The sequence below is a fragment of the Gekko japonicus genome, unplaced genomic scaffold, assembly GCF_001447785.1.
Source record: "Gekko japonicus isolate JY-2015 unplaced genomic scaffold, Gekko_japonicus_V1.1 scaffold13, whole genome shotgun sequence".
Classification (NCBI taxonomy): Eukaryota; Metazoa; Chordata; class Lepidosauria; order Squamata; family Gekkonidae; genus Gekko; species Gekko japonicus.
In genome coordinates, this window is record NW_015172553.1 from 1468878 (window position 1) to 1492724 (window position 23847).

The window sequence follows — 23847 nt, forward strand, 5'->3', positions numbered from 1 at the left end:
GGATGGGGAGGGGGGACGGGGAGAAGGGTCACCTGCGGCTGCTTCCTTTTCCTCCCACGGAGCTTATCCTCTTCCCCACAAGTATCGCAGGCCCCCCTTCTTGTAACCATCTAATGAGGAGGACAAGCCTTACCCTCTGCTGAACGATTTCAAACCCACAGGTTTATATGTGGGGGGGGGGGCGCAGAATGCCCTGCACATTGAAGAAAAAACATTCTACCTATCGCCCTGCATAATACCCTGTTTGCCTTAAATTATGGCTAGATTTTTTTCCACATATGGTATCAAGAAAAGTGGGAAGGGATCCTAAATTCACAAATTAAAATTTGTGTACAGTAATAAAAAAAGATGAAGAGTTTATTTTTATCCCCCGCTTTTGTCTACCAAAATAAGTCTTAAAGTGGCTTCCCCTTTTGTCCCCACAACAGGCACATTGTGAGGTAGGTGGGGCTGAGAGAGCTTTGAGAGAATTGTGACTGGCCCAAGGCCAGCCACCAGACTTCTTGTCAGAGCCAGTTTGGCATAGTGGTTAAGTGCGTGAACTCTAATCTGGGAGAACCAGGTTTGATTCCCTACTCCTCCACTTGCACCTGGCTGGATGACCTTGGGCAAGCCATAGTTCTGTGTTGAGAAATGGACTAATATATGGTTTTATATCTGCTTACACATGCAACACATGGACTGTGCAAAGTCTATTTAAGCCCAGCTTCACCCACCAAAAGCACTCCCTACCTGTTCCACTCTTTCTCTCTGCCATGGAAGAAAAGGAGAAGGAGAGGAGGAAGAAGAGGAGGAAGAGGAGGAAGAAGAGGAGGAAGAAGAGGAGGAAGAAGAGGAGGAAGAAGAGGAGGAAGAAGAGGAGGAAGAAGAGGAGGAAGAAGAGGAGGAAGAAGAGGAGGAAGAAGAGGAGGAAGAAGAGGAGGAAGAAGAGGAGGAAGAAGAGGAGGAAGAAGAGGAGGAAGAAGAGGAGGAAGAAGAGGAGGAAGAAGAGGAGGAAGAAGAGGAGGAAGAAGAGGAGGAAGAAGAGGAGGAAGAAGAGGAGGAAGAAGAGGAGGAAGAAGAGGAGGAAGAAGAGGAGGAAGAAGAGGAGGAAGAAGAGGAGGAAGAAGAGGAGGAGACTGGATTATACCACGCCCTTCGCTACCTGAAGGAGTCTCAGAGCAGCTTACAATTCCTTGGCCAGTCACCACTCTTAGCCCAACCTACTTCACAGGGTGCTTGTGAGGAAAAAATGGAGAAAAACAATGCATGCTGCTTTGACACCCCCACTGGGGAGAAGGGCAGGGTATAAACGTAGTCAGGAATAAACTGAGCATGCAGCAGCATGGATTCTATCCATTAATGAGACTTTTCTATAAAGACACCTTTTTCTATACAATAAAAAGGACAGCTGTTGTCCAATCAGCAACCAACCATAAGCTGGCGCCCCTCGTCAATGGAACAACATCAAAGCGTGTAGGTGTGGCATTTAGGCTTTTCGGTCCCTGCAAGCCTCAACAGCAGCCAAAGTCTATGCATATCCACAGTAATGAAAATCTAAAGCTGCACATTGAGTTTTACTGGACTGTTTGCCCCTTTTAAAGATTGTGGCTTGGTGACCTGTGCACTTGGCCTGAAAGGCCACTAGTGAACAGAACACTAGACAAAACACCACAAAATTGTTCTTGACTGTATGATGCTACAGACAATGTGCCCTTCTTGGCAGGAGCCCCATGTCTCCCGTCATGTCTAGTTCATACAAAACACCAAGTAAGTTGATAAAACTGTTCCTGGACTGTACCACTTTAGACTGTCACATGATCGAATGGCATCATATGACCAAATGCTTCCCCAGTGCCACCGGAGATTCCCTGAACATTCCAAAATAATCACACCAGGGAGAAAGGCAGGCTAGAAATCATCAAATGAAGGTGGAACCAGGTCTTGTTTGGTAAGAGATTACGGGTGAGGCCTCTGGATATCTGCTAGACTGGGATCAGGATCCTGCAATTCAAGAGCTTTGCACCCTCAGACAAAAAAAATCCATGATCTTCCAGGATGCTTTTAATACTTCCTTAGAATTAAAAACACATGCAAACCCACCAGTAATGGGGACAATTAGAGGCCAAATCCAGTTAGCACTTTATCTCAAGGACGCCCACCACCAAACCCCATAGTGCACCCAAGCTGCTTTCTCACAAACTGACATATGGGCAAACGGCTGTTTAGCAGCCTCCTTGCAGGAGCCAGAGCAGCATGCTTTTGCAGGACTACTCCTCTATTATACACCTCAGCTGCTCATTCCCATCCATAAGTTAAAGACTGGGGAAAGGCCAATGATAAGGGAAGTGCCCAGATGAAGCTTTTGTTGCTGATCATGCTGGGCAAGAAGGAGTTAAAAAGCCCTTGCCTATATGAGCTTCTCTGACCATGAGTGGATCACTTCAGCCCTTGCCCCATGGAAAACACTTGTTTTCCTAAAAAAAACAACAACCATATAGTAGGTGCTGACTAAAGTTCAAGAAAGCAAGCTGGACATTCATCTGAAGCTCCAGCCCCAACATCCTGAGCAGCTAGCCAGAGCAGAAGGACACCACTCCACAGGCATGCTCAGTAGAAATACCTGCACACAGAACTTTGTCCTGACTTAGAGCATGAAACCAAATCCCTCTCTCTGCTTCAAGGGACTGCACAAGAGGACATCACAGAAGCATTGTATTACTCCATTCTGCCACCTCTTCAATGCCACCTCTTCAATTACTGTCATTAGAAAGGTAACTCCAAGCACCTTTTCTGCGGTGAAAATCTCATCCCTTGAAGCCTACATGCACGATTACAAAAAAATGTCTAAATGACTATATAGTAGACAAAGCTCCGCAGTGCTCCCAAAACACACAGTTTGCCTATTGGCCAGCCTGGAAAATGCGCACCTTTCAGCAGTCACTGTTTCAGATGGCAGCTGACAGCATCAGAAGACCCATTCATCTCTGAGCCAGGGAGCTGGTTGCATAAGTATCCTGGAGCACGGCTGCAGAGTGATCCTGAGCACAGATGCCAAGCCAGCAAGAAACCGCAGTGGCCAATGCAGAGGGAAAATCCAGCCTTTTGCCAGAAGGCAAAACAGTCAAGAACATGATTTCTGGAAGAAACGGCTATCCTGGGGAAAGAAATGTTATTCTGTGCATTTGCTGAACTCAGAAGGGCACCTAGAAGAGCAATACAATTCAGAAAGAACAAGCAGGGCCAGTGGAGGGGGAGAAGAGCCATTTGGCGTGGTCCTGAAGCTCCAAGCGGGGGGGCTCAAATTCCAACTCATTAATATTTGGTATTTGCTTCACAACTCGTTTCTGTGTGTATCTCTACCAGACCGAAAGGACTGATAGAAAGGACAGATGCTCACGGCTTGAACCTCCAAATCTAAAGAAATAACGGAGGCAATTTGATAAGATATAGATGTTGGGTCAGGGGTCATTTCGTAGAAAAAGAGGCGCAGGAGCTCATTAGCATAACTCATTAGCTTACCTTATTTGCATATGCCACATCCCCTGACATCACCGGAAGTGTGTCAGAAGGCAACACCCACTGCAACTTAACTGGCTGCTTCTTGCTCCTCGTGGCCTGGGGCTGCTGGGAGCAGGGGGAGGGGCTTGTTGCATGTGCCCGCCCCCTGGGCTCTTTACTGCCGGAGCTGTGCTCCTGCAGGAAATGACCCCTGGATGTTGTCATATTAAAGAGATTTATATGTTTATATTAATAAAAATAATGGCTGTTACGGCTTAGGAGCCTCAAAAGCTGGAAACGGCCTCTCCGAGGGCCAGAGGACAAGCAGCACGAATCCTAACTCTCTTGCACATGTATTATTATTTTATTTATTTATTTAATTCGACTTACATCCCGCCATCCCTGGCAGGCAGGCTCAGGGTGGCTTACGTTTGAAAAGTTAAAACACATTAAAACACAAACAACAGACCATAAAACTCACGTACACAACAAATACAGTGCTGGTGGTGATACATCATTACACGGCGATCCCAATAGGCCATGGTAAGAGGGTGACCAGGGGGTAGGGCCAGAGTCAGTCTCCAGTCTATCACAGGCTGTTGGTGATGGCATAGAGGGCCTTACCACAGTTCAGTTGTTGGCAGTGGCTCCTAATCAAAGGCTGTGATCACTGCCACGTATGTTTACCCCGACCGGCAGCCCTATCAGGTAGGCCAATAGTCTCCACTCCAGGCTAGAGAAGCCAAGAGAGTAGTAGTCTGCCTAACTCCCTTTAGCAGATAGGTGGCCGGGGAGAGAGTCAAATCATGGATGCCTCACTCAAAAAATCCACATTCTGTCTGCCACTCTCCTGTGCCAGCACTTGCCCGAAGCAGCTGACAGCAAGCAATCCCTATTGTGACTGCCCTTGCTACAGTCAGGATGAGCAGGAGGAGGGCTGAGAGAAGGGGTCTAAAACTTCTGAATAAAGCCGCTAAACACAGAAAGATATGCAAATTGCCCCCTTGAGCCAGCAATGACCTTTTCAGCTTTCAAATCCCACAAAATACTCGATTCCGCTGTCACAGTAGGTCGGTATCGGGGAATTTAAAACCATGAATAGGCCTCAGTCCTTTCAGCCTGCTACTTGGGTGGAATGCAGAAGGCTTGTTTACATGCTCAGTGATGCCGGGATGACAACCCCTCCAAGCTTTCGTTTGTTGCTAGGATCAAGGGTAAATCACAAGGTTGGCAAGAAGGTAGAAATCAAGGAGGAGGTGGTCTCAATCCCCATCTCTGCTTCACCGCATGAAACAAGCCAAGCCGTGTGTAAAAACAATGCCACAATCGCTACCTCGCCTAGACAAAGCTGAAGGCAGTTTGTCACTGTACGCAACCCAGGGAGCAGCTTCACACATCCCTCAGAAGTATTCCGTACAACCAGACTCCAGGCAACACCTGTCCCCCAAGTCCCTGTGAAAACTGTGGAGCTGCATCACTCCACAGCTGGCCTGGTGGTTTCCACTTCAGCCAGAAGCAGACTTGACTCCAGCTGGCTGCTTCATAGTGGGTGGGGAAAGATGGCAAGGTCAGGACAAGAGAAGCCATGGCTCACTAGAGCATATCCTCTGGGCCCAGGTTCAGCCTCCGGCACCTCCAGAGGATCCTGGGATAGGCTTCTCCCCAACACTTCTACTGACAGTCCAAGTAGAAAACGCTGGGCTAGATGATGTCAGAGGACGTTTCACTCCAGGAACCAGACCTGGATGTGGCTTCTTCAGCCCAAGAACTTGAAGCTCTGCTTTTTTTTTTTTTTTAATTATGATAGAGAAGGTGGCCATGGTCATGGAATGTTTACCTTACCTGGCCAATCCAAAGGCCAAAGATTGCCTGTCAATCATGATGGAAATTACAGCACATGCACGTTGCCTAGAGCAGGAGTCCCCGATGTGGTGCCCACTGGTGCCACGGCACCATCCATCACCTTTCCTGGTGCCCACCAAGTGCTTTCTGAAAATAGCGAGGCTAGGTGGTGGGGGGGGGGTTTGTCCAGCAAAGTGTCTGAGTGGCCACTGGAGATTTGATTGGCTGTGCTTTGGCAGCAGCTGCCACCACAGCACAAGGATCTTCACTGTGTGACTGTGCCATAGCAGCCGTTTTGTGGCCACACCCACAACACTGTATCAGAATTCCAAAGGCGCCCATGGACTCAAAAAGGTTGGGGGAAGCTTGGCCAAGAACATGCAGAGGTTTCCAAGCTTTCTAGACCCGAGTAGTTTGCTAGGTGAGGTTCTGATCTCAGACAATGTCCCAGGTTCAAATCATAGACAGGTGCTATAACCAAGATCTGGAACCACGCCACTCTCTGTCACAAACTGCCACCCATTTGAAGGGATTTCACAAGCTGCCTTCATTGGGTAGGAGCCATAGCTCAGTGGTAGAACATCTGCTTTGCATGCAGAAGCTCTCCGTTCCAGTCCCCAGGATCGCCAATTAAAAGGATGGGTAACAAGCGATGTGAAAGATCTCTTGCCTGAGTCCCTGGAGAGCTGCTGCCAGGAAGACAGACAATGCTGACCTTAGTAGTATAACACAGCTGCATGCGAGTATCAGAAGGTAGGAATGACTGCAGAATTCACAAGACTGTGATTATAATTCTGCTAGTTTATATGTGAGACTCCAAACTTCAGCCACCACTTATCGCTGTATCTCATCACCTCCCAGAGGGTGGACTGCGAGGAGAAAAACTGCAGTCCACTGTAGTGACTCATCTAGCACTTCAAACACAATAAGTTAGCCTCAAAGCGGCCACAGGTCTTGGGAAAAGGTAAATGAGACCAACCCAGGTGTCTTTCCATTTAGGGGTAGCTATTTTGAACAGACTTCCTTGGCAACTTAATATAAAAACTGATGAAATGACCCAAAGGACGAAGACTTAACTGTTTTGTCAATTCCTCGCTATGTTCAGACAGGGTAGGCTAAATATAAGAAGCTGCCCTTATTCTTTAGTCAGACGATCGACCCATTTAGCTCAGTACCATCACCCAGCAAGGTTTCTCCAGGCTCCCGGCACAGCAAGACCTTTTGTCAACAAGCGCTAGCTCAGGACATCTTTTTTAAAAACTGGAATTGCCAGGGACAGAATCTGGGAGCACTTAGCAGGGCTTTGAACTAACCAACCAAGCCCCTATAGAAAGTCAGCACAACAACATTATGAATGTAACAGTAGCCCTGCTGGATCAGACTAGCTGCATCTAGTCCAGTACCCTCTTTCCAAAAGTGGCTAAAAAACACAGATGCCCCCAGGAGCCCTACCAGCAGGAGACAGAAGCAACAGCTGCCCTCTATTATACACGATGGAAACGTTTTAGTACATTCTGTTCCTGTTAAATTACAAGCACACATTCTTCTCTACCTCTTACCTTTTAGACTGTAGAACTTAGATGCAGGTTATGTTTCATTTATTCTTTTGTACAGCACTTCATTCTTGGGTTGTTGTTTTTTTTTAGCAAATATATCACATAAGGATAATGAAGAAATTGAACAAGATGGGTAGCCGTGTTAGTATCTCTGTAGCCATAGAAAAGAGCAAGATTCCAGTAGCACCTTAAAGACTAACAAAATTTGTGGCAGGGTGTGAGGCTATTGTGAGTCTCACAGCCCACTTTGTCAGACACCAGAAACTGGAATACCAGAAAAAAACCTGAAACTCTGTAAAAAATCTTAAAAGATTTTCTATTCCTTAGCTCAATCAGAAATAGAAGGGTAGCCATGAAGGAGCGAGAAAAGTTGCTGGTGTCCAAGAGCAAGGTAATTCATACCATAGTATTCCCCATTACTATGCATGGCCATGAAAGTTGGACAATGAAGAAAGCGGACAGGAAGAAAGTTGTAGAAAAGAGCAAGAGTCCAGTAGCACCTTAAACACTAACAAAATTTGTGGTAGGGTAAGGAGCTTTCATGAGTCACTGCTCACTTCTTCAGATACTTGATTCATTTGTTGGGCAGAGAGTTTTATGGGTACTGTGCACTGCCAAAAAGACAAATTAGTGGGATCTAGATCAAATCAAGCTCGAACTCTCCCTAGATGCTAAAATGGTTAAACTGAGGCTATTGTACTTTGGTCACATTATGAGAAGAAAAGAGGCACTGGAAAAGGCAATAATGCTAGGAAAAGTTGAAGGCAGCAGGACAAGAGGAAGACCCAACAGGAGATGGTTTGACTCAAGCAAGGAAGCCACAAGGGCCCTCAGTTTGCAAGACCTGAGAATGGCTATTAATTGATAGGACGTTTGGGAGGTCATTAATTCATAGGGTCGCCGTAAGTCAGAAGTGACTTGATAGCACTTAACCCACACATGCATATACTGAACTCAGTGCTTGAAAAAGTATTTTGCAAGGCTAAGTAATCACTCTTGGACAATGAAGTCATTTTGGGGCTGTACACTAACTACTGCTGCGGTGGTTCAAGTGGTTAAGACGCTAAACTGCAGGCTGTGGAAGGTCAGTAGTTCAGCAGTTCGAGACTCGGGGGCCGCATGATGGAGTGAGCTCCCATCTCTAGTTCCAGCTCCTGCCAACCTAGCAGTTCGAAAGCAAGAAATTGCAAGTAGATAAATAGGTACCACTTTGGTGGGAAGGTAACAGTGTTCCGTGCGCCTCGGTGTCTAGTCATGCCGGCCACATGACCACGGAAACGTCTTCGGACAGCGCTGGCTCTTCGGCTTTGAAACAGAGATAAGCACCGCAACCCTAGAGTCAGATTCAACTGGCTTTCGAGCAAGGGAACCTTTACCTTTACACTAACTACACAGAATAGATACACAGAAACACAGAGGGGCATACTAAACTTAGGGGGTAGTTCTGACAGAGGTCCACATATCAAGGCTGTCCTTTCACAAGAACTGAACAGCACAGGCACGGAGTGAGCAAGCCGAGGCTTAGAAACTTTTACAGGTATATGGGAGCATCACCTGACCTGCTCTGGCCTGTTGCTACAAAGCAGCTGCCATGCTGACCCAACACACCCGAAGTCCCAGTCATTCCCTCCTGCATGACCCAAGTTGAATAACAGATCCCTGTTTGACCATATTCATTTCCAAGTTTTGTTACAAGAGTACATCCCCCCTTGCATTTTTAAAGACTCATGGATTTAAAAGGCTGGTTTGCAGGTCATACATCTTCGTCAACATTCCGGAAAGACCAAACAGAACTCCACAACACAATTCACACCTCCAGGAAGTCGGCCGTGTTCGTTGGCACACAGACAGGGACCAGTTTCAACTCTGTGTGTAATCTAACCTGCAATCTGTAACCTTTCATTACCGAGTGATTAACAGAGATGTTCATCTTTGGAATCTAGGGGAACTGCATAGCAAGCAGCAGAAACTCAACCCCAACCAGTCTTCAGAGTAGTCAAGGCCTTCCCCAGCTGGCTTTGGTCTCAGTTCTCCAAGCCTAGAGTCATCCAGATGTTCTATTCATTTGGTATGGTCTAAGCCAGGGGTGGCCAAACTGTGGCTCGGGAGCCGCATGTGGCTCTTTCACACATATCGTGCGGCTCCCAGCAGGGCAGCTGGGGAAGCTAAATATCATTAGCAAACAAATATAATTGGACAAATAAAATACCATTCTCAATATCTGCTTTTACTGCTTTTGTTATTAATTTTGGCAGTCTCATTTAATGTTAATAAAAAGCAAATTTGCATATTTCCCAGTAAAAACATGTAATATTTGTTCATGTCTTGCAGCTCTCAAACATCTGACGTTTTTCTATATGGCTCTTATATTAAGTAAGTTTGGCCACCCCTGGTCTAAGAGCAGGTCTGAAGGCTGGCCTGCTCTGCGCAGATTAAGTTACAGACCAGAGGCTGCCTAATGAGACAGAGCCCCATTTGCGTCTAAAGTCATGTTTGTACCATACTGGAGATGGAGATGTGGATTGTATTGCAGAGTTCTGTTTGGTCTTCCTGGAATGTTAACAAAGATGTATGGCCTGCAAACCAGCCTTTTTAAGCACAAGAGTCTTTAAAAATGGAATAGGGGTATACTCTTGTAACAAAACTTGGAAATGAATATGGTCAAACAGGGTGGTACAGGTTGGGTGACCTCTGTTTTCAATATCTTCAAACCCTCCCCATCTTCACATGGTCTCCATATTGCTTTTCTTTAAAGTTTCTTCATTACATCTTTAAGCATACACCCCAAAACAGAGTACCGACCTAACAAACAAGGATTTGTGAATGGGAGATACTGCTAACATACACTGGGTAGCAAAATTCAGATCTCTTGCTGTGTAATGTGTGAAACACCTTGTTAACAACTTTGGGCAATCATATGATCTCAGCAGCACCACCATGAAGTTGTCAGACATGTTGGCAGGCACATTTCTCCCCTCTTTAAGCACCTGCCATTTGTTAGAAGACGACCAGAAACACTGGGCTCCAACCTGTTCCCAGCAGAGACAGAACATTTAATGTGTTTTCATATTTTATAAACTGCAAGTATACACTGCATTTTTAACAAAACTTGGAAATGAATATGGTCAAACAGGGTGGGGTACAGGTTGGGTGACCTCTGTTTTCAATATCTTCAAACCCTCCCCATCTTCACATGGTCTCCATATTGCTTTTCTTTAAAGTTTCTTCATTACATCTTTAAGCATACACCCCAAAACAGAGTACCGACCTAACAAACAAGGATTTGTGAACAGGAGATACTGCTAACATACACTGGGTAGCAAAATTCAGATCTCTTGCTGTGTAATGTGTGAAACACCTTGTTAACAACTTTGGGCAATCATATGATCTCAGCAGCACCACCATGAAGTTGTCAGACATGTTGGCAGGCACATTTCTCCCCTCTTTAAGCACCTGCCATTTGTTAGAAGACGACCAGAAACACTGGGCTCCAACCTGTTCCCAGCAGAGACAGAACATTTAATGTGTTTTCATATTTTATAAACTGCAAGTATACACTGCATTTTTATACAAGCAGCCTTGAGTTGAGGAAATGTGGAGACTTGGAAGTGCTTTAGATAAACTAAGAAATGTGCTGTTCTCATATACAGAAAAGCAAGTTTTACAAATCAGTGAGTAAAACAGCAAGGTAAGTGCTCATTTGCGGCACACACCTTGTGGGGTAGAGGCGTGTCTGAGGAAAACATTCAGTACTCTTGCCTAGTTTCCATTCTTTTAAATAGGGCTTGCGTGGCAGAAATTCCTAGGGGACTGTACCCACAGATACTATCAGGTCACCTAAAAGCTGGATGTTGGCCTCAAAGAAATTTAAATACTTTTACAGCCCTGAACCCTGCTACTTCAACAGCTAACATTCCAGGTATATCAAGATGGGTGGTTGTGTTAGTCTGTCGGTAGCGCTAGAAAAGAGCAAGAGTACAGTAGCACCTTAAAGATGGAACAACATTTGTGGCAAAGTAGGAGGTTTTGTGAGTTCTGAAGAAGGGAGCAGTGACTCACAAAAGCTCATACCCTGACACGTATTTTGTTAGTCTTCAAGGTGCCACTGGACCCTTGCTGTTCTCTGCTATTCTCTAGTATTCCAGGTATATGTCACAGTGCATTTATACCAGAAGAGGAGCTTACAGAATTTGGAAACCTGCAAGGCAAGGAACTGATCTGTTTAAATGCTGCCTATTAAACATTTCCTACACGGTAGGAACCTGATCTAATAAGGCAATAATTTCCTAAACATTTTTTTCGTTTACTAACAGCAAAATGCACCTCCAGTTTAAAGTGCAATAACTGCCTCGGCCATCAGAAGTGCGTGAACACTGTACTCTGGTGTACAGTAAACACAACCCATGAAATCCAGACCACAGATCTGAATTTTCTCCCTCAAAACCATGAGAAGCAGCATTTAAAATGTCAAAGAGGAGCCAAGGGGAAGGTGCCACATGGTGCAAAAGTGCAATTCAGCTGAGGAAAAAAATTAATGGAACAGTCGGGGTACAGGGAAGTGTCTCACCCTCAACTGTCTGAACCATTCAATTCTCACGCATTTGGAAGGGGTGCGTGCAGAATGCTCCCTGATGAAGCAATCAGGATCTCCATGAGCTTGCATGCTCCCTCCACCTGCCTCTTTCTGGAGCACTTTTTTTTTTTGCCATCCAGTTGTAGCCGGTTTATGTTGACCCTGTGAGAAGCAGCATTTAAAATGTCAAAGAGGAGCCAAGGGGAAGGTTCCTACCGTGTGGTGCAAAAGTGGTGCAAAAGTGCAATTCAGCTGGGGGGGAAAATTAATGGAACAGTTGGGGTACAGGGAAGTGCCCTACCCTCAACTGTCTGAACCATTTAATTCTCACACATTTGGAAGGGGTGCACGCAGAATGCTCCCTGATGAAGCAATCAGGATCTCCATGAGCTTGCATGCTCCCTCCACCTGCCTCTTTCTGGAGCACTTTTTTTTTTTTTGCCAACCAGTTGCAGCCAGTTTATGTTGACCCTGTGGGGTTTTCAAGGCAAGAGACATCCTCTGCGTTGTGACTCTGGTATTCAATGGACGTTTCCCAGCCAAATACTAACCATGGCCAACCCTGCTTAGCTTCCGAAATCTGACGAGATCAGGCTACCCTGGGCCACGTGGTTCCAACTTAAGCCAAGGTCTGAAATTGGTTTTGGCTCCCAGTTAAGGAGGAACTAGGAGCTGCGGTTTCTCAGGTGGTTGAGACGCTGAACTGCAGGCTGTGGAAGGTCGGTAGTTCAGCAGTTCGAGACCCGGGTTGCCACATGATAAATAGGTGCCACTTCAGTGGGAAGGTAACAGCGTTCCGTGCACCTTGGTGTTTAGTCATGCCGGCCACATGACCACGGAAACGTCTTCGGACAGCACTGGCTCTTTCGCTTTGAAACGGAGATGAGCACCGCAACCCTAGAGTCGGATTCGACTGGCTTTCGAGCAAGGGAACCTTTACCTTTACTTTAAGGAGGAACTATGGTTAGTTTTTAATCATTGTTAACTTTGATACGGATGTAACACTGAAATCCTGGTAAGGCTAACTGCTGTGTGAAGGGGAAGAACTTGCACTCCAACGGGAAGAGGATGGTGGAGGAAGCATACAACCATAGTTACACATTACACATACACCTTCACAAACAGCACACTGGGTTAATCCAACCAGGATGCTATTTAGATGTGTATGACAGTGGTCAGGTCTGCTTTTCCCAGGAAGAGTTGCAGCTGGAGAACCAGTTCCAGCCAGCAGAAAGAAGGCCCTGTCAGCTATCTCCATCATCTATTTGTCCAGGGATTCAAAGAGCATCCCTGAAACACAAGACTAGCCTTGCAAGGGAAGCACAGCTCCATCCATCCAGAACAAGTTGTAACCCTATTCTTACCCCTCATCCACATCTCCATCTATGATGCATTAAGTTTCAGATTGTTGGCCCTCAATCAGCCATCTGAACTAGCAGCCAGGACTACATCTCAAAACAGAAAAGAAGCTCTTCAGTCAGCGTTTGGCTCTTCCAGACCAGCTGCCCAGATTCTTTCATATACCTGTGACTTGAGATCTTTTTACCTAGAATCTTCTGTATATATATAGAGAGAGCATCTGCTGTCTACCTACTCCTCCTGTACTTTAAACTGCATCCCCATCCCACCTCCACTGTGCCTATGATGAAATGCAAGCCTACTCAAGAGGCAAGGATCTGTTCTCCATGTAATTTGGCCCACCAATTCGATCTGCAGGGTAGGTTGTTCAGTGATGTGAAGGCCTGGAGGGAAGTGGAAAAATGCAGGCGGAAAGGGATTCCCACCCACAAGGGCTCCCCCCCCCCCAATTTTTCCTATGGAAGTTTTTTTGGAAGCACTAAAAAAAAAAAACTTCTACAAGCCATCTTCTTTGTCGGGGGATGAATGAAATGCTATTTAAGACATAGTCATACTCACTCAAAATGCGTATTATGAAAGAAACGTTAAATCATCTACTGCATCGAATAATGGTAGCGCCTATATCTATTATAGACACATACAACATTTTAAAGGATATGTTTAATTATGACTAATTTTGACAACAACTCATATGATACAATATATTTGATAATACACAGAGTTCAGAGTTTTCAACATTGTATAGTTTAGCCTGATAAGCAAACATGCTGGAAGTACAATTCCTACTGGGACTGTGGGAGTCTGTTTCTATCCAAATATATACTTTGTTTTGTATGCTACAGTATTTGTTTCCTTAAAAAAATGCTTCCTAATTTCCACTCTATTTTTTCCTACATCACAGATATTCACGAGCCAGAAAAGCACGGTCAGGCTTCTGGGAAGACTGGGCAACAATTCTCCCCACCACTTGCCCAAGCTTCTGATCAGCTTTGCCTCCCTTCCATTTGTGCTTACAGTACACTCTCTCTGAAGCTCTCACTCCCAAGCCTGCGGCCTATCTTGAGGCTGCCTCTTGCCAAATTAGACCACAGGTTAATCTAACTCAGGATTGTCTACGCTGTCAGCAGCTCCATGATCTCAGGAAGAGAGAAATCTCTCCCTGCTCTGCTACTTGAGACCTTAAGTAGAGCTGACTGGGACCGTTTGCATACAAAGCATATGCAGAACTAGTCAACTATAGTAAAGGTAAAGGCTTCCCTGGCTCAAAAGCCCATTGACTCCGACTCTAGGGTTGCAGTGCTCATCTCCGTTTCCAAACCGAAGAGCCAGCGCTGTCCGAAGACGTTTCCGTGGTCATGTGGCCGGCATGACTAAACACCAAGGTGCATGGAATGCTGTTACCTTCCCACTGAACCGGTACCTATTTATCTACTTGCAATTTCTTGCTTTCAAACTGCTAGGTTGGCAGGCGCTGGAACGAGAGACGGGAGCTCACTCCGTCATGCGGCACACTCGGGTCTCGAACTGCTGAACTACCGACCTTCCACAGCCTGCAGTTCAGCGTCTTAACCACTTGAGCCACTGCAGCTCCTTAGTCAACTATACAGCCACATAGAACCAGACTGTTGTCCCATCTATTCAGGGCTCTCCCCAGCTCTGCCCTGAGACCCTTTAAACCGAGAAACTGGGGACTGAATCTGGGATCTCATTCACACATGCAAATTGTGTGCTCGATTCCAGCACTGGAACTTTCCCCATGTGCCCTCTGATCCCACATCATTTCGGTCGTGGCCCAAATTTCTCCTAAAACTGGAAGGAGGTGGAAACAGTTGCTTAAATACAAGCTCATCATTTACATATACATCACTTGATCACTGGCAGCTGAATCTGCAAATGGGCTCAAGTACTGAATTTGAGGTGACATCAGGTAATGTGAACATTCTTTTTATGATGTAAAGTAGCCATTGCAGACCCACACATGTGAGTCATCACTGGACACTGCAGCCATGAAGGGCTGGTTCACACATGTCTGTTTAAAGTCTTTCTAGCCTGCATCTTTCAACCAAAATGGTTCTTGAGGAGGGGTATGACAGATCTAAAAACAACAAGGACCTACATCCCATGGACAACTTAATACTAGAATCAGAGGTCGATTCGGGGGGATCACGGGGGATCGCAGTTCCCCCGGGTGAGGTGCGGGGGGGCACACGACGAAGCCTCGCCCCTTGCTTCCGGCCGCCCCGCTTCCAGCCCTCATTTAGCCAGGAGGAGGCAGGAGAAGAGGGAGCGTAAGTTGCTTCCTCCCCGCCTTTCCCCACCCTTGCCTGCCTGGGGCCAGGGAGGGCCTTGGATGGGCTTCCTCACACTCCCGCCGGCCTTGCAGGTCCACCACCGAGCCCCTGATATCAGGGGGTGTGGCATATGCTAATGAGTTCCCCTAGCTCTTTTTCTACGAAACTACCCCTGACTAAAATGAAGTCTACAGAAAAAGCCTTAAGAGCTGCAATAGAAGAGTTTGGTAATCGGCAGGTAAAGGTGTCATTAAGTAGGTAACAAAACCAAGGATACAAAAATCCTGCATGACAGTATGTGTTCACATACACTTACCAGTACAAATCAATATAACTTCGATGTCACCACCTAGAAGGCCATCTCACCTTATACAGTGCAAGCAAATGGAACAGGACCTCATAAGAAGATCTCAAGGGGCAAGCAAGCATACATGGGAGCAAACCATTCCAGGCTACTCAAGACTTCACTGGTAATACTCAGCACTCTGAGTCCAGAAGTGAATCCACATACTGATGATGCTTTGCTCCATATAGCTCAGTGATCTCTCCCAGCAGTTGGTTTTTTTCATACATAAGTTAGAATCATAGAATCACAGATTTGGAAGGGGCCATACAGACCATCTAGTCCAAACCCCTGCCCAATATAGGACCAGCCTAAAGGACCCACTGTGGGACTCCACAACAAGAGCTCCATGACCTTAAAGCATTTTACAGAAGGTAGCAGCGGGTGTACCAATCAGCCATAGAAGTCGAGAAACACCCCTCAAAAACTCCCTCCACCAGAAGTGGAGAAACACCACTCAAAAACAACCTACCCAGAAAGACAGTTCAAATACTGAAAGCTGTGAAGAGAATCAGAAGGAACACATTCTCACACAGCAGAATTCCTCTACTAGGAAAACCAAGGCAGTTCTTGTTCCAAATCCACATGAGTAACTAGACTGAAATAGCATTGACCAGACATCACTGGCTCAAGACTTCACTCCAAAAGAGGATATTCACCACCATGCAATAGCTGGGATCCTTCAGTTCAAAGATGGCTTCTTCAGGAAGGGTTCCACAACCTTCAAGGCTCCTCTCTTTTGCTAAGAAGATTTACTGTCTCCTAGACTCATCTGGACAATCCCTCCCTGGCTAGCAGTAAACCAGAAACAGGGAAGGACTTACCACTGAGGAGCTGAGGCCAAACTCCTCCAAGCAGCTCACCCATGTCCTCAGGTAACAATAACTGAAATTCATCCAAGCAATTGAGATTAGATGTCTCCAATAACATTTTAAGATTGAACTAATGGAACTCAAGTCCGTTGAGTGATTTTTATCAGTAAATGCCTTACAAAGGTGTCAAAGCAAGCTATCAAATGATCCAAGTCTACATCAGAGGCAGAACCAGCAGCTCAGAATAGCTCAGACGGACTGCTTTGCACAGACAAACTGTGGTATAAAGGAGATCCAGCTCCACTGCCATCATTGCCACTCAGGGGCCTCTGGGCTACATTTAGTCACATTTGTTCTGAGTTTTTCAATACTTGCGTTCTAGTTGCCCGCCAGCTCACTGCAACGCCTCAATAAACCTTGGAGCTTAGTGGGTGCTCTGAGACAGATGAGGGCACTTAGTGATTGCATCAATTTCTTGGTTCATTCAAGTTCAAGAGATCTACCAAGGCTTTTAACAGGGATGCCAGATGGAGACTTACCAGAGAGTTATCAACAAACCATCGGGAACTATGAGCCAAGGTAGGTGGATAATTTTCATATATGTTCCCCACCCTCCCCATCCCTGGGAGACAAGTGTAATAACCTCACTAGATAATGGTGAGTCCATGACAAGTGGACCAAAGGAACATCCTTCACTAAATCATTGGTCTCCATCCCTACAGAAGACCAGAATGAGGTCCCACTGTATGAGTAGAAACAACCCCACAGCTGCCGTGGCATAAAAAGTTCTAAGCAAGGGGACTGGTGTACCATCCACCCACCCAACAGAACAATCCCTAATCTGTTCAGTGATCCCAACATCAGGTACATACATACACTCAAAACCAGAACCCTGCCATATGGAACACCTGGAGAGGCTAAGGGAAGCCCAGTGGAAGACAGCAACTCCCCCCTCCCCAACCTTCAAACCTTAGCTAATGTTGCTGTTCATCAGCAACTGACGGTTGCATTCAATGGGAATGAGACTTTTGCAGATTGATCACTGCAAAGGCAACTCAATCGATAATTTTCTGTGACATTCATTCACCCATTCAAAGATGCCAGCCATCAGGGGCATACTTACTGCAAATGGAGCCTCTCATAATGGAATGCTCCCCAGTGAGTTGGGGCATTGCTTCCCTTAGAATACAAGAAAGCAATGGAGAAAACATGAGCTAGCGTTGTGCAGTGGTTCCAGTGTTGACAAGGCCTTGGGGACCAAAGTGCAGATGCGCTAATCTGCCATACAGCTCCCTGAATGACGATGGGCAACTTTCAGCCAAACATATAACAGAACATTCCCCAACAGCGATCTGAAGCAGTACAGCCAAGACAAGGTTTATCACCTGGGCTGCTATTTGGAAGAACAAGGTTCACAAGCCTGGACCTCTAAGTCAGTACCTATCTTGAGTATAGTTTCAAACCTTCCACTGCAGTTAAGGGGAAAACAGGGCTGTAGTGGCAACAGACAGCAAACAACTTAATTTGAGATAGGTAATGCCAGTTGTAGCATGCTGGCATTTCACAGAATTACTTCACCAGCACATAGTTCTGGTATGATACAAAAGCCAGCGGTTCACATCAAATTATTAGAAGCACATTCATATGACCTGGGACTATTTCCCACAACAAACCAATTTTTCTCTCCCCCCAGTCCCAAACCCTTTAGCCCCACTGCAGCAACCTGGCCCTAGTCATAGCCTCCCTTTCATTCTGTTAGCATCCCATTCACCCTTCCTGCAGTCCTTGGAAGCAAGCCAGTATCCCCATTCCTTACAGGTGGGGTTTCCAGGCCACAGCCTGCAAACCCTGGGAGTACTTGAGAGGAGTATTTGAGAGGGCAGGGACAGACATGCTAATGTCATGATCAGGGTTGCATCCCACAGCCCCAGCTGGGGATGAGGAATCCCTCGCCCCCAGCAAGTGCTTCCCATCCCCCACTTATGAATCTGTTGATAGCCCTCTCCTCAGTAACCCATCCAAGATACTCAAGTTCACACTCCAATAAGGAATGCAAAAGAGAATCTCAGAGTACGGCCACAGAGCATTCTTTTACAGGCCCAAAGCCTGAGCTAGATTTGAAGCAAGACTCTTTTGTACAGGCAAGCTTAGACATGAAGTTAAGTTTCTGACTGGGTCTAACTAGAGATTGAGTGCAAATTTTGAAGTACACTTTGAATCTAACCCTACCTTATGGGCTGCTGTCAGGAAGCATGACTGAAATATTGTGCTGTATGTATTATCCCACTCTCACAGCATTGTTTTATATGCAATGTAATACCATTTTCTGTATTGTTTAACATACCACATCTAACACTTTATGCTTTGTCTTGCGATGTCTATAATCCCCGTCCTATTACATTACTTATTAGATGTTTCAACCTATTCACCATTTTTCATCCTATTCATCCTATTGGCTGCACCCGGGGAAAACAGCCACGCTTCCCCCCCTGCAGTTTCCTGCCCATGTGACCGGAGCCCAAGATACTCAAGTTCACACTCCAATAAGGAATGCAAAAGAGAATCTCAGAGTACGGCCACAGAGCATTCTTTTACAGGCCCAAAGCCTGAGCTAGATTTGAAGCAAGACTCTTTTGTACAGGCAAGCTTAGACATGAAGTTAAGTTTCTGACTGGGTCTAACTAGAGATTGAGTGCAAATTTTGAAGTACACTTTGAATCTAACCCTACCTTATGGGCTGCTGTCAGGAAGCATGACTGAAATATTGTGCTGTATGTATTATCCCACTCTCACAGCATTGTTTTATATGCAATGTAATACCATTTTCTGTATTGTTTAACATACCACATCTAACACTTTATGCTTTGTCTTGCGATGTCTATAATCCTAGTCCTATTACATTACTTATTAGATGTTTCAACCTATTCACATTTTTCATCCTATTCATCCTATTGGCTGCATTGTGTCACACTGTGTAATCCACCTTGAGTCTCAGTATGAAAGGCAAACTATCAAGTAAATAAATGAAATATATGGAATGTTTGCAACAAAACTAGCATTGTAAATTGAAAATTACATGTCTGCATTTGCTTTGTAACCACCTGGTTCTTTGTGGACCAGTGGGAAGAAGCCTATTACAGATAAAGCCCCAAGACAAAGAGTGGTCTAATTTATATAGAATGATCACAGCTGATCATGGGTTTGAACCCATGGACCTAACTCCAATAGAATACAGACTGTCAAGAAGTGATTATATTGTTGTCGCTCATCTATCGAACACATGGCACTTGAAAGCCTTTTTAAAAAATACCCCTCCAGCCTCCACCTTTGGTGGAAAACCACCAAACTCCTCTTTCCATCACTGCTTTGCCTCCTCCTCCCTCTTTTCATTCACTCACAGCCAGCCCCTAAAAAAGGATGACTCAGCAAGAGCAGATAATGGTGCAATCCTAAACAGAGTTACACCCTTCTGAACCTATTGAAGTCAATAGAATTAAAAGGGTAAAGTGATCAGGATGGCCCTGTGAGACATGCATTTCAGTCTCCGAATGGCAGAATGACTCTTATAATGCACAAGGTAAGGAACCACGAAACTGGTCTCTCCATGGGGGGGGCTTGTCCCCTCACTAGAGTTTTGAGACAGCCTTGGGTCAGGGGGCCCCATTTCTGTTCGTTCTTCCTTTCATTCCCTCTGCAATTGCTTCTGCAGACCCTGGGGGCAGTCTTGAAACCACAGGTGGACCAGCCCCTTGCTCTTCCAAACAAAACGGAGACGGGTCCAGAGATCCTACCATGCATGATCCGGATATTCATGATTCCTCCCGTAACACCACTCCATGACCAGGAGAGTCACAGGGAGCAAAGCACAGATTGTACCACTGAGGGTATCAAGAAGGAGAACAGCTTCTCTAGGAGCAGCATCTCCCGATACTAGCAGGAGCCCCTTCCCAGCTAGCATCATTGTCAGGAGAATCTGCTAGCAAGTTACTTAAATCATCTTCAAAGGAAGTCTTCTGCTTCCTGCAGTACACTCCATGTAGTAAGCGAGAGGAAGGCAGGATTATCAGCCTATTTGTAGCTTAGCCCCAGGATCTCTGCATAGATAGGGCCTTGTTGGCATAAGCGAAGCCAGACACCTAATACGGTTCGGTTCAAGTAGTGCCTCATACAACAGGAGATGATCGTTTTTATTCACTTTGTTGTTTTGGATGGAGATGATGAGGGCTGGCCTCCTGCCCACTTTCTCTGTACTCCGTGTAATGCCTGCGGCAATCCACCATGACCAAACAGCATTTTGGTTACCCTGGGTCAGAACCAGCCTGACTATTCAAGCATCCAGAGACAGCTCTTCCAAAAACCCTCTGTACAAAAACACCCGCCTTGGTAAATCACGCATTTTGGCATGCCGAAGTGGGTAGTTCCATAACATTACCTTTACATGAGGATTTAAAAAAACGCAAAGCAAGAATCCTGCATCCAGTTTTGCTAACCAGATTCCCTCTGTCTGGGTATTTTGGCCTTACACAATATATTATGAGCATTAAACTCTCCATTTTCCATTCTTCAAACAGATGCTGCTGCAAACTCCTCAGCCATGAACAGGCCTAAAGAAGAGTATGAACTTGAAGGTCAAGGATAAGGTTACATATATTTTAAAAGCCATTTGAAGTGGTGGGAGGAGATAAAAAGGAAGATTCACTTAGACAACAGCTAGCATTTTAAGATTTCCTCTGCCTAGACTGCACCAGTTCAGCATGAAGGGCCATTGGCATTCTGCACTGCAAACTTTATGGGTCTGGATTATGGGGCCCTTTAGGAACATAAAGCTATTTTTAAAAAATAAATGTAACCCAAATCCCAGAGGTCCACATCCCAAATACACACATTACAGGAATTTGTTCTGCATTTGCTATATAACAGGCCCTATAAATAAAAAGACATTTATTCCTATATACACAATTACCTCCTTACTTACAGTACTCAAAATAGGGTGGGGGAGCTAGAAGGAAATCAGCTGCCTCTCCCTATTAATACTTGCACCAATGCAGCCTAGCTTGTTACATAATTTTGTTGCTGTACAAAAAATATATATGCTTTTTTTTTAAAGTGTTCCAACTTACATACTGGGAGATGCAGTTAACCTGAGCAGCTGTTTCTTGTTTAAGTTTGTTGCCTGACTACTTCTCAAAATGAGAATTTAAGGGAGGTTTTGTCAATGAAAGGCAGGGGACACCACAGCACTGTAGGCCATCTACTGTCTCTATGATCCAGCATTTCAGTAAGCAAAGCAACATGGTTTTTCCGTAGCATCAAATTCTTCCGAAGATAATGAAATAGGGAGAGGGAGGAACATCTGAGCAGAGGTTAAGAGCCTCATTCACTAAACTGAGCAAGCATTAAAGGGCGTGAAGGAAGGGTGGAGCAAAAGCATCATCTTACCTTCGGCTAGAACCTCATCAACTGTCACCTGATGCCTTCCGATATTGAAAACCCGGCCTATATATCCACTGCCTGGTCCGGTGCTGCTGCTGCTTCCCCCAATGGTACCAGAACCGGCTCCAGATCCCCCCTGCTCTCTCCGAGAGTCAAAGAACTTCTTCATTGCTCCAAAGTGTGCTGCTTACAGTCTTAGTTTAGCAAGTTAAGTATGACACTTCAAATATATATGTGTATATATATTCTTCAAGTCTTGAACCAAGCCAAAAAAATAATAATCCCTTTGCAGCAATATCTTGCTTTTTTCCTTAAAGGTCAAACGTTTTTCCCCATCCTGGAAGGCAGAGCTCGAGAATTATTCACGCCTACAGGAAAAAAGAGAGAGAGAGAGAGATAAAACAACAAGCTTTCCATATTTACTTCAACGGCGCCCCGATACCACCGTCATCTTATAACAATATCACCTTTGGAAGATAAACACAGCGCAATCTCTTCTCATGTCGGGGGGGGGGAATCTCATTTTACTCCAAAAAAAAAGAAAAGAAAAAACCCCACCCAACTCACAACCCCCCATCCTCCCCCTCCAAAAATGTCAATTAAGAGGGTGAAACAGCGGGCGGCAAAGGCATGGCCGTACCTTTTCCCGTCTCGTTACTAATGCCATGAAGGTCCCTTCGCATAAAGAGACAGAGCAGCCTTGCAAAGGGACTCCTCCTGGAGCATCTGCTAAGCGCGGGCGGGAGAGGAAAATATCCCCGAAGGAAGCAGCGGGAGCCGCCGCCGAAGCCCGCGAGTCGCCAGCTAGCTGCCTGGCCTGGCCACACTGTTACCATCGCGGCTGCAGACCCGGCCCTGCAACATCGCGACAAGGTAACATTGCCACTTCGCCGACGAGCTTCCAGGGCCGGGAGGGGAGAGCGAGCAGGAGCGAGACCATTCCCTGCCCAGCCTCCTCCAGCCCCATCCAACCAGGATATGAACTGTCACAGGAAGTCCCAGCTTCCAAAGACGGGGGGGAGGGGTCATTTCTCACCCCTCCCCCTCTTTAACCTCTTCCTGCCCGCCCGCCCTCCTGAGGCCAGGTAAGAGGAAGGCAACGTTACAATTGGGGGGAGCAATTCCCGAAGAGGGCGGGGGGGGGGACCAAGCATCGTGTGCCCCCTGGCAATCAAAGAATGGGTTTTGTTTTACTTTCTTCTTCCTCTTTAAATTGCAACAGACGCTCCAGACGCACTGCTTTCTGGGAAGCGTAGTTCCGTTCCACTCTCCGCGGACTCTCTCGCAAACTCACCCCATCATGGTTTGGCCGCCGGGGGGAGGATGAAGTCTGTGAGTCATGGATTATGAACAGACTTTTATTTTTGTACAGCGACTAGTACATTGGGAGGGGATTCTTTAGTTTTAAATTAAAGGATGAACGTAGCTATCGTTTGGGATCTAATATTCCAACCTCTTTCTACCGCCATCGTTATTAATATCTCAGTTTTAATAAAAGAACGTAAAGTACTGTCCTTCGAGTGGGATTAGGAATCTATACTAACCATGCTTCACGACCTCTTGCTACTGGCGTTGTGCATTTCCTATTTACATGTCGCCTCTCCCCCCTCCTCTTTTATGTAATTAAGCAAATTAATCGATGGTAGGCGGATTCGTTTTAGAAAGAAGGAATTGCCCGGGGTGATGAGATTGTAGTTTACACAAGGAGGTCTGAGTTTGCTCGTCATGGGAGAGAGACCGAGAATGGTAAAACTTGTCTATCTAGATTAGACTAAATAGTCCGTCTGGCTCCACCACCATCCCTTCTGTCCAACAGTCCAAAACCTTCCTCACTCCAATATGTGCTCATTTCTACACTTACGTAATTTAGACAAGGCAAATATGACCATCCATATATAATGAGGTGTAGTTATTAGGGTGGAGTTGAGACTAATTCCCAAGCAAGGCCAGACAGGTGGCTCCTGGAAGTGCACTAATAAAAGTGACAGTCTTTCCCTCCTTGTTTGTCTCCAGCTTCTAATACTCAAGACAGTGCAGTCCTAAACAGAGTTGCATCCTTCTGAAACCACTGAAATCAATGGGTTTGGAAAAGTATAACTGGATTGCACTAAGAGTTACAGTACCTTTGAACTCTGTTTTGCAACAGGAAAAAAAACCT

General features: G+C 45.7%; 1 protein-coding gene across 1 annotated transcript in view; it reads right to left on the reverse strand.

The window, feature by feature from the left end:
- The window catches only part of AAK1 (AP2 associated kinase 1), an 83681-nt gene extending 61293 nt beyond the window's left edge, over positions 1–22388 (reverse strand). The window contains exons 1-2 of the mRNA XM_015421146.1: positions 22330–22388; positions 21696–22057 (exon numbers count right to left, since the gene is read on the reverse strand). Coding sequence (XP_015276632.1) covers positions 21696–21858 — 163 coding nt within the window. The 5' untranslated portion in view covers positions 21859–22057; positions 22330–22388. The remainder of the gene's footprint in view (positions 1–21695; positions 22058–22329) is intronic.
- Positions 22389–23847: the final 1459 nt, after the last annotated feature.